The 12,022-nt window shown below is 41.9% G+C and overlaps 1 protein-coding gene across 7 annotated transcripts in view; it reads right to left on the minus strand.

Annotated features, from left to right (window-relative positions):
* LOC122560122 (DEP domain-containing mTOR-interacting protein-like) overlaps positions 1–12,022 on the minus strand; it is a 101,894-nt gene that overhangs the window by 45,632 nt on the left and 44,240 nt on the right. For 6 of the 7 annotated variants that reach the window (XM_043710379.1, XM_043710384.1, XM_043710382.1 and 3 more), the window contains 4 exons: positions 10,431–10,609; positions 8,380–8,523; positions 5,622–5,804; positions 4,260–4,400 (listed from right to left, as the gene is read on the minus strand). In XM_043710379.1, coding sequence (XP_043566314.1) covers positions 4,260–4,400; positions 5,622–5,804; positions 8,380–8,523; positions 10,431–10,609 — 647 coding nt within the window. The remainder of the gene's footprint in view (positions 1–4,259; positions 4,401–5,621; positions 5,805–8,379; positions 8,524–10,430; positions 10,610–12,022) is intronic. The other variant, XM_043710380.1, reaches the window with a different exon arrangement.

Here is a 12,022-nt window from a genome sequence, read left to right on the forward strand (position 1 = left end):
CGGACAGCTGGAACTGACAACCGGAAGCGGCAGATTCAAACCACTACAAATGCCGGAGGAAAGATCACAGAAGCGCTTCACAGGAGGCTCCCAAGCACTGAGGATGTCACCGAGACAGAGGATGAAACATCTGCAACACAAATTCCCAGCTCGGTGAACAGAACCACAACATTTTAAATAATGTTAACACCCTTAAACTTCTACATTGAAGGGAATACAAAGCTAATTTAGGTTAAAAATTCTCAATATTAACCCAGTCAACCTGGTATCATTCAGACTAATTTGTGCTGCAGCTTCTTCAATGCCATTATATCCTAAAGACGTTTGGGCACATTGTAAAATAATGAGGTCTCACTATCATTATTGTGAGATAATGTCACAATAATAGAATATAGAACACAGAACTATACAGTGCAGAACAGGCCGTTTGGCCCTTGATGTTGCACCGACTTCTGAACTATTCTCAGCTCCTCTCCCTACACTATCCCATCATCATCATCCATGTGCTTATCCAAGAATTGTTTAAATCTCCCTAATGTGGCTGAGTTGACTACATTGGCAGGTAGGGCATTCCACGTCCTTACCACTCTCTGAGTAAAGAACCTGCCTCTGACATCTGTCTTAAATCTATCACCCCTCAATTTGTAGTTATGCCTCCTCATACAAGGTGACGTTATCATTCTAGGAAAAAAGACTTTCACTGTCTATCCTAGCTAATCCTCTGATCATCTTGTATGTCTCTATCAAATTCCCCCTTAGCCGTCTTCTTTCCAATGAGAACAGACCCAAGTCCCTCAGCCTTTCCTCATAAGACCTTCTCTCCAGACCAGGCAACATCCTGGTAAATCTCCTCTGCACCTTTTCCAATGCTTCCACATCCTTCCTAAAATATGGCAACCAGAACTGTACACAATATTCCAAGTGTGGCCGTACCAGCGTTTCGTATAGTTGCAGCATGATATTATGGCTCCGGAACTCAATCCCTCTACGAATGAAACCTAACACACCATATGTCTTCTTAACAGCACTATCCACCTGGGTGGCAACTTTCAAGGATCTGTGTAAATGGACTCCAAGATCCCTCTGCACATCCACACTACCAAGAATCTTTCCAGTGACCCAGTACTCTGCCTTCCTGTTATTCTTCTCAAAGTGCATCACCTGACATTTAGCTGCATTGAGCTCCATTTGCCACCTCTCAGACCAATTCTGCAGTTTATTCAAGTCCCCCTGCAACTTGTAACATTCTTCCAAACTGTCCACTACTCCACTGACTTTAGTGTAATCTGCAAATTTACTAATCCATCCACCTATGCCTGCGTCTAAGTCATTTATAAAAATGACAAACAGCAGTGGTCCCAAAACAGACCCTTGAGGCACACTACTAGTAACAGGACTCCAGGCCGAATATTTTCCATCAACCACCACTCGCTGCCTTCTTTCAGAAAGCCAGTTGGATTAGAAACTGCTAAGTCACCCTCAATTCCATGCCTCTGCATTTTCTCCAACAGTCTACCATGTGGAACCTTATCAAAGGCTTTACTGAAGTCCATGTATACCACGTCAATTGCCCTACCCTCATCTACATGCTTGGTCACTTTCTCAAAAAACTCAATGAGGCTTGTGAGACATGACCTACCCTTGACGAAACCATGTTGACTATCTGAAATCAAATTGTTGCTTGCTAGATGATTATAAATCTCATCTCTTATAATCCTTTCCAAAAATCTTTCCTACAACAGAAGTAATGCTCACCAATCTATAATTACTTGGGTCATCTCTACTGCCCTTCTTGAACAAGGGTACAACATTTGCAATCCTCCAGTCCTCTGGGTATTAAACCTGTAAACAATGATGACTCAAATATCAAAGCCAAAGGCTCTGCCATCTCCTCCCTAGCTTCCCAGAGAATCCTCAGATAAATCCCATCTGGCCCAAGGGACTTGTCTACTTTCACTCCTAGAATTGATAACACCTGTTCATAGCTAACTTTCATCCTTTCTAGTCTAATATCTTGTACCTTATTCTTCTCCTCTACAATACTCTCTTTTCCTGAGTGAAAACCGATGAGAAATGTCCGTTTAGCACCCCTCCGATCTCCACAGGGTCCACACTCAACTTCCCACTTCTGTCTTTGACTGGCCCTATTCCTACCCTAGTCAGCCTTTTATTCTTCACAAACCTATAGAAAGCTTTAGGGTTCTCCTTTATTCTATTTGTTAAAGACTGCTCGTGTCCTCTTCTTAACTCTCTCTTTAAATCCTTCCGAGCTGATCTGTAACTCTCCATCGCCTCAGCTGAACCATCTTGCCTCATCAGACCTTAAGCCTCCTTCTTCTGCTTAACAAGAGATGCAACTTCTGTAGTAAACCACGGTTCCCTTACCTTATCATTTCCTCCATGCCTGACAGGGGCATACCCATCAAGGACATGCAATATCTGTTCCTTAAACCAGTTCCCCTGCATTTTTCTACCCCATTCTATGCATCTTAATTCTTGCCTAATTGCATTATAATTGCCCTTGCCCCATCGATAACTCTTGACCTGTGGCATGTATCTGTCCCTTTCCATTGCTAAACTATACGTAACTTAATTATGGTCACTCTCTCCAAAGTGCTCACCTACCACTAAATCAAACACCTGGCCTGGTTCATTACCAAGCACCAAATCCAGTGTGGCCTCCCCTCTTGTCGGCCCTTCGACATACTGTGTCAGGAAACTCTCCTGTAGACATTGGATAAAAACTGATCCATCCGACATATTAGAGTTATAGCATTTCCAGTCAATGTTGGGGAAGTTAAATTCCCCCATAATGACCACTCTGTTCCTTTCACTCCTACTCAGAATAATTTTGCTAATCCTCTCTTCCATCTCCCTGGAACTCTGCGGAGGCCTATAAAAAACTCCAAGCAGTGTGACCTCTCCTCTGTTTCTAACCTCAGCCCACACTACTTCAGTAGACGAATCCTCGTCAAAAGTTCTTTCAGCCACCGTTATACTATCCTTGACTAACAAGGCCACACCTCCCATTCTTTTACCTTGACTGTTCTTAATGAAAGATCTAACCCTGGAACTTGCAACGTCCATTCCTCACCCTGCTCTATCCATGTCTCCGAAGTGGCCACAACACCAAAGTCCCAGATACCTATCCATGCTGCAAGCTCACCCTACCTTATTTTGAATACTTCTGGCATTGAAGTAGACACACTTCAAACCAGTTTGCTGTCTGCCAGCACATTCCTGTGACCCTGAAATCCTGTCCCTGTCCTCCCTCCTCTTATCCTCCTGTGCACTGCAATTACACCTCAAGTTCCCATTCCCCTGTTGAGATACCCCACCTGAATAACACCAGCAAATTTCCCACCCAGAATATTAGTACCCCTCTGGTTCAAGTGAAGACCGTCCTGTTTGTACAGGTCCCACCTTCCCCAGAATAAGCCCCAATTATCCAAGTACCTGAAACCCTCCCTCTTGCACAATCCTTGCAGCCACGTGTTCAGCTGATATCTCTCCCTATTCCTTGCCTCGCTTTCATGTGGCACGGGTAACAAACCACAGATAACAACTCTGTTTGTTCTAGCTCTCAGCTTCCACCCTAGCTCCCTGAAATCTTGCCTTACATCCCTATCCCTCTTTCGACCTATGTCATTGGTACTGACATGGACCACGACTTGAGGCTGGTGACCCTCTCCCTTCAGGACCCCAAAGATACGATCCGAGACATCACGGACCCAGCCCTGGGAGGCAACACACCACTCGTGATCGTCATTTCTCACATTTCTAACTTCATGCATAAAGATGGGCTGAAGCTAGAGGTGCCTAATTTTGTAATGTGTTTTCCCAGAATAGCAAGGCTGGCATTTGTTGTTGATCCCTATTTCCCATGAATTAATTGGCTCTTGAGGCTGTTTCAGAGGGTAGTTTAGAGTCACCTACATTTCTGTGGAGACACATTTAATATGTCGTCCAGACAAGGTAAAGTCAGCAGATTGCCTTTACTGTAGGCACTTGTGAACAAGGTGAGTTTTTATGAAATTTGAAAATGGTTACATGGTCTAACTTTAATTTCAGACTTCATCCAGTTTAAATTTCATCACCTGCCATGATGTGAAGTCCCCATTTCCCTAGGTTACAGCCCAGTGGCTTTACCACTACACAACCATCACCTTTCCCAGTGCATGGGATGTGTCATAACTGAATGCATACACCCAAGTTACTTACATTACTGCTATTGTAAACTTAGACTGCATGGCTCTCACCTGATTTAGGGTTACATTCCACTGAAGGCAAGCAGGCAAGGCTGGGAGCTGTATTGTAAAAGGTTGTACTTCCTGTGACAGCAGAGGTAATGCTGCTGCGGCGCACAGCTGAGACCACCTTTATCTCTTTGTTGGTTTGCACTAGGAAATAGTAAGAAATAAGTCATGCATTCTTGCCATTGGTCACCTATAATCACGGATTTATTTCCATCACTAGTGCATCATCCATGAGATTAGCTGATTTAATTTGGCCATTGAGCCATTTGATCAGAGCTGAAAAGCTACAGAGGTTCCTTACAGCGTGCAAAGTAAAGGCAGCAGAAAGACCTAGATGTAGTTACGTTATGGATATCACAGTGTACTAGTAGGCGAGTTACTATGGCTGGATGAGGACAATGCAAGACAGATGAGTATGACATAGCAACACAGCAAAACTCCTGGCAGTAGTAGCTAGAAATAGCGACCTGGAAGGCAACCGATCCAATGATGTGTGATGTGATTTTTGAAAACTGAAAAACGCTTGTGTGCACCACTAAAAATTGTCTCCCATTTTTCTTGGGCTTTTAGTCCAACTTATGTATTTGCTGGTAATATTAGTATTCTGGATCAAAGAATTGTAGAATTTTACAGTCGAGAAGAGGACTTTCCTGTACCAGCATTTGCAAAGAGCTATCCAGTAAGCACCACTGTTGTGCTTTCTTCCCAGATTCTTTTACAAAATAGTTCTTTTTTTGCAAAAATTGATGCATTTCCTTTTTAAGCATGATCATGGACTCACTTGTAAAGGCATATCTAATTGAACATTCTATGTCCCAACTAGTGTCTTTTCAAAAATAAATTTTAACTTTATTTCCAGTTCTTTTTTCTGTTGATCCTAAATTTATATCCTCATTTTACCAACTCACTGACCACTAGAACTTATTTGTGATATCCAGTATTGGGTGCAAACTTTAATGAGTTGCTAATATGAATTTTACATTTCTTCAAACCAGGCCAAGATCAGTTGCTAATATTGAAAACATTGAAAGATATTTAATAGTTCGATAATAAATTACAGTATCATATGGTAAATTAATCAAAATCAGAAAATGTTAAATTGAAACAAGCTTCCAAAGCAATAATGCTTCAACGATCTGCAGATTCACATTTAAGCAATGAAGCAAGCAACCTTTCTATCACACAAGCACAAACAGACATACAAGTATATTTTAAAGAAGAATATATTTTATAGATCTTTTGCAAAAATTTATGTATTTCTTTTTTTAAACATTATATGGATTCACTTGCAAAGGGATGACTAGTGGGACATTATGTGTCACAATTAGTATCTCAGCAAAGATAAATTCTTGAAAAGTCTTCTACCTGATAGAAAACTGGAGCCATCTTGTTCAGGATTCAGCTTTCGCAGACAGAATGGACTATCATGGGATTCCTGTGGTGTCCCCAAATCTTCACTCAACAGCTCAGTGAGTCGTCGCCTCCGGCGAAAGTTTAAGCGGAACTGATATAGTAAGTTGCTGTCAAAGAAATGGTGACGATTGGAGACTGCAAAACAACAAACCATTGCTCAATCAAAACAGTCTGGTTACTTTAAATTCTTCCATTTCTATGTTTATACTATGTTTCACAATTGGAGATCCTAACACAGCATAGTACACATTGATCTTTCACCTCTTAAACCTGGATAACAATCCAATCCAGACGGGTGAAATAAAAGTCACATTGCAACAGTGTTTCTAAGGGTCACATCAGAAATGAACTTGTGTTTGAGTTCCCAGTAGATCCAAACTCAGAACAAAATTGCTCCCTGACACAAACTTGACAATCCAACTCATGGACAGTGCCTTACATGACCTCTAACGTATTTTGCCTGACCCACAAGTGTTTAGCATTGGCAAATATATTTTCATATTCCATATGTAAAAAATTCATATTTACATAATTCTTCTCACTGAATGGAGAAAAGACTAGAATTCTAAAAACAGGTACTATAAGATTGGGTGGGAGACCAAAACTTTAAAAATTACAAACCCAACCCCTACCCATCAACAAACATTGATTCCAGTTTTAATGATGTGGGTCCATTAAATTAAAGTGACTGTTAAATTTGGAATGATTTGTGGTACATACATGCACCCAGGGTCTGGTTTCTCCAGATTTCTTGACAAAAAAAAAGCACCTTATTACTTTGCCCTTCAACTGCGTTTTCACTTTCAAGCTAATATCAGAACATAAATTCTGCAAAAAAAAAAGTATTTTCCTTATGCAGGATCAGAAAGGGTTCTGATCACTTCAATATTTAATTTAAAGGATATATTTTATTGGCAGTTAGCGCTCAACCCTTAAATCTTTCTGTAAAAGAAACCAGGGAAGTTGGCAGCACCACACTTAACTATTATTAAACTAGTTTATCAAATATGTAATATTCTTGGCCCTTAGCCTTTAAATAATATGTCTAAACTTGTTATGACAGCATTTGCATATCTTAGAGAACTGAACACTTTCTCGATCAGGCATACAAACATTCAGAGTTGGCAGATTTTAACAGAAGGAGCAAGTAGTAGAGCCCAGAGGGTTTAGGGTGGGAGCAGCACTCGATGCAGCCAAAGCAGTTGAAAACTTCTGCTAAAGGACAGAATTTGATGAAGAGGTCCTGAAAGGAGGACCAGAAATGGCCATTACTTCCACAATCCATCACAGTTGTCAGGAAGGGCGGGCACAAAATACCTTTCCCTGCCATCATGTGACCCAACTGCAGGTCGGGGCCAGTAACAAAATGTCTGCCTCACTAAGCATCTAGTCTCTGCAGGCAGGTGGGAACAAGTTGGGAACAAGATATTTTACCTGCAAGGAGAAAGTGAGGATTGCAGATGCTGGAGATCAGAGTAGAGAGTGTGGCGTTGGAAAGACACAGCAGATCAGGCAGTGTCTGAGGAGGAGAATGGACGTTTCCAGCAAAAGGTGAAAGATTCCTGATGAAGGGCTTTTGCCCAAAACATGGATTCTCCTCGGACGCTGCCTGACCTACTGTGCTTTTCCTGCACCACACTCTCAACTATTTCACTTGCAAGTCTACTTAAGCATTATTTCTGGAAACACATCCTATACCCCTTTTTTATAGCTTTGACCAATTAAGCCCCATAAGTTCACCCTCTCCTCTACAGCAATCATCCTCTGACGCCCCCTCACTCCATACCCTCCACTACAGCAATCATCTTCTGGGACATCCATCACTCTCCAGCTCTAGCATCATGTCAACTTCCAAGCTTCCTCCAGGCCATCTGGGAATGGCAGGAGGTGCTGTTTTGAAGCGACAGCAATAGAAGATCATTCCTATTTAACAAGCCTGGACAGAGATCACTGAGAGGGTGAATATTCATAAGGTCCAGCACCACAAAAGGCTCAATGATTTCCTCTAATCTGCTGGCAACTTGGAATTGCAGAAATTACACGGGGGTTTTAAACAATGGAAATTTGCAAGTGAAGAGAGATGGCCAGCTGGAGAATGTTTGGTCACCCTCAGTAACAAATGGTACCAGAGGTCAGCCTGCGTGTTAGGTCTGCACTATAAGATGAGTGTATATGAGTTACAATATGGAATGGCAGTGCATGAGGAAAAGGGAAGTAGGTGTCTCTTGACAAGCCATTAAATCTCCACATTTTCATATAGTATTAGATGGCCTTCAAAGCTAAAGGGAGACCCAAGGGAAGAGGAAGAGTTCTAGAGTTAAATGTTTTGACACCAAGTGAGACTAACACCATGGAGACTGCAGGGGCACTATTCCATTGTAGGATGGCCAGGAGGCCAATTGAGAATGTCTCCAATCTGCTGATGAAATATTGACACCTTGTGTGGATGGTACTGAAGGCCACCCAAGCTTCAAGAGCAGATTTAGCACCAGCAATGCGAGTACATGACTTCCTCCAAAAAGTGGCTGGTGACTGCTAGGGAGAACTTAATTCTGGAACTAGGGATACTGCAGTTAGTGGAAATCTGAAAGAAAGAGAGAAAACGTTGGAAAATTCCACACCAAGAGCACGGTGTATAGTATAGCTCACCTTATTTAAGAATGGATGTAAATGCATTGAAAGCAATTCAAGGAAAGTTTACTAGGCACACCTGTAATGGGTATGTTGTCTGATGGGAAAAGGTTGGACAAGCTGGGCTTGCATCCACTAAAGTTTTGAAAAGTGAGAGGTGACTTGAATGAATCATGCAAGTTCCGAAGCAGTCTTGACAGGGTAGATATGAAGAGGGTGTTTCCTGTAATGGGAGAAACTAGAATGAGGGGTCACTGTTTAAAAATAAGGGGTTGCAGAGATGAGGTGAAATGGTTTCTCACAGGATTAACAGACTTCCAAATGTATTCCTTTGAAAGGCAGTGAAAGCAGAATCTTTGCACCCTTTTAGGGCTGAGATCAATAGGTTCATGATAAGCAAGGTTGTAAAAAGTCATCATGGGCTGTCAGCAATGTGCAGTGACCATAACCTTACTAAAAAGGTGGAAAGTGGCCAACTCCTGCTCCGAATTCATATGTTTGTATCTACCATACTTTTCATATCCACAAGGCCTGAATTGCAATGTCTGGCCCAGAAGTAGTGAAACATCTCCCCTTTCACTGCCCTTGTATTCAGGGATACATGAATGTGCCACTAAACACACAGTAGAAAGAGTGCCAGCCAGTTTCCTCGTTCAACTCTCACTACAATGTCAGGGTGAGCAGCTGCATCCTGACCCCTCTACCAGTAATCCCAGGGTCTTCAGTAGCCAGGGATAGGTAGATACTTCTGCATCTATGCACTAGACCCCCAGACCTTAAGACCTCAACCTACCAGAAGATGGCCACCAAGCTAATTGTACATAACCAAGGCATTACTTTCAGGAGTCTGCCTCAACCAAAGCTACTGTAAGAAATAAGTTAAGATGTTTTATCACTTCAGCATCTCTGAGACCTAACACAAATCCACAAAGTCAACAGTGTGATGAAGGCAGGAAAAGATATAAACACCTGAGGTACACACAACATTCACCATTAGAGCAGCTACAGTTGACCAACCACACAGAATGCATTATCCTTTGACGGACCACACACAGGGTTCCTTTAATCCCACTGTTATCACTCAGTTACAATAACCTGATTTCTAGCCAGTTAAACCCAATTTAGCACTCAGGTTAAAAGAAAGCGATATTGTGAGCCTGCAGCTGCAATACATTCACTTCCAGCATCCCTTTGTTACCTTCATGCTTCCTCCAATTGCTTTTCACCCACCCAATCTAACCTTGATCTTTCCCAAAATTATCTCTGAGCCTCAAACCATAACACAAGATGCAGATGCCAACATTCTGGAGTATCCCTGTCCTCAGTATCCCTCAGCCTCTTCTGAAAAACCATGATTTGCTCTCCTACTCTGCACCAAATTTTAGAGCCCCTTCCATACTGCAGACCTGCCAGGGTGTGGTATTGTTGGCTTCCTTGGACAAGAGAACCAGAACTCTCAAAAACAGTCCTGGACACCACTTGCCAGCCAAAGTATTGCACCATTCATAATTACTGGTCCTGACCATCACCATTCCCTGTCTCTATTTATTCCTTTCTATTAATCAACCATCCAGCCTCTCCTCTTCCTCTACCTTATGCCACTGCTTCAACAAAATTAAAACCTTAGCTCAGATCCAAAGGATGATCAACATCACTTGGTGTAGACACACTTAAGCTGTCAGGAAGTAGAAGCCAAGAGTTTCCCACGCAGTTGAATCAAAATATGACTTTATTTTGAAAAATTTCCCAACATGGGGAAACCAAAATTTTGAATCCTACCTAACTAAATATCTCATGTACTTTGATTCGCGTTTCCAGAGGCCCCATTATATTTAGCAGGTGGGAGGAAACATGTGTAAATACAAAGTTAAATGACGAAATTTATGAGTGGAGAGTAGATATAAAGCTGCTGGAGGACGTAGTGATGGGATGAAGTAAAAGCAGATTGTGAAAATGCAATGCTTAACCTTAACACACCAGAGCACAATAATTCAATAAAGACCTGTCAGGTCGATAGAAATGTGGGACTTAGTGAGGAACAGGATATAGGTGACTCCATATGTGATTATACTACACAAGTAATGTCCAGTAAAATGAAATGATAAGTCATGACCCCTAGGGTTTTCTCACCATGTTGAATAATTCCATGTTCAAGCTCTCTGCGGCACAATTCCACAGCTTCCTTCCTCGATGAAGCTTCCCCTTCTTTTATTAGCCAGTCAATGATTTCACAGCCCAACACTGCACGCTGGTACTTCAATCCATTTTCTTCTTGCAATTTCATAATTGCATCTTCAGAACTTATAAGCCTGTGAATCACAAGTCTAGGTTAGAGTGGTGCTGGAAAAGCACAGCAGGTTAGGCAGCATCCGAGGAGCAGGAAAATCGACGTTTCGAGCAAAAGCCCTTCATCAGGAGTGTGAATTACAATGCAACAATTGTGCAGAGGGGCAAAAAAAATCCTAAAATTGACATGGTTTAGAAGCTAGGATAGTCTAAATCATTCTCCAAATGACATCAACCTGTGCTAACCTGATAGAAGCCGTGTGTTCAATAAACACATGAGTTGTTGCTCTTCTGGCTGGGATTCAAGTAACACCAAGCCCAAAACACGTTGAGCAACCTCCTGCAATCTGAAAAGCGTGTACCCATCAAAAGAACACACATATCAGTCTGAGCTAGTTGCTATGGATTTGGAATTCTTGGAAGTTGAAGGAACACTATAAATCACCGTTCATGTAATAACAGACATCTCCAAACAAAAAAAATTGATTTATCAGGAACATTTGCAATGATTTTACAAGTCTGTGAGGTCCTGACTTTATTAGTAGACAGGTAAGATTTTTTTTAGATTAGATTACTTACAGTGTGGAAACAGGCCCCTCAGCCCAACAAGTCCACACCGCCCCACCGAAGCGCAACCCACCCATACTCCTACATCTACCCCTTACCTAACACTACGGGCAATTTAGCATGGCCAATTCACCTGACCTGCACATCTTTGTGACTGTGGGAGGAAACCGGAGCACCCGGAGGAAACCCACGCAGACACTGGGAGAATGTGCAAACTCCACACAGTCAGTCGCTGAGACGGGAATTGAACCCAGGTCTCTGGTGTTGTGAGGCAGCAGTGCTAACCACTGTGCCACCGTGCCACACAATATAATACCACACAGGACAATGTTATTCAACCTATTGTACCTCTGGCAGATTTTAGTAGAGCTTCCCAATCAATCCCATGCTCTTTCCCATAACACTCTGCATGTTTTCTTCAAGTATTTATCAACTCGTTTTTGAATGTTACCACTGATTTCAATTTCATCACACTTGCTAGCATCACAACAAATTGCGAAGTGAAACATATTCCACATTACCTTTGGTTCTTTTACCAATTTGCTTTACCTCTTCCATTTACCAGCTCTCCTGCAACCAGAAACAGTATCCCCTTCTTTGTTTTAGCAAATAAGTTTATGACTTTTAAAACTGCAAATTAACTCTTAACCTTCATTGCGCAAACAACACTTTTCAAATCTCTCCACATAACTGAAATCCTTAATCTCTGGTAAATCTCTTCTGTGCCACTGCCAGGTGCTTAACGCATTCCTAAAGTCTGTTGCCCAGATTTGAACACAATACTCCACCAGAAGACTATTAAGTATCGGTTGCCTTGCTTTTATAATCTATTCTTCTACCCACAAAACCAAACTTTCATGGTCTTTTTC

Source organism: Chiloscyllium plagiosum, chromosome 20 (genome assembly GCF_004010195.1).
Source record: "Chiloscyllium plagiosum isolate BGI_BamShark_2017 chromosome 20, ASM401019v2, whole genome shotgun sequence".
Taxonomy (NCBI): domain Eukaryota; kingdom Metazoa; phylum Chordata; class Chondrichthyes; order Orectolobiformes; family Hemiscylliidae; genus Chiloscyllium; species Chiloscyllium plagiosum.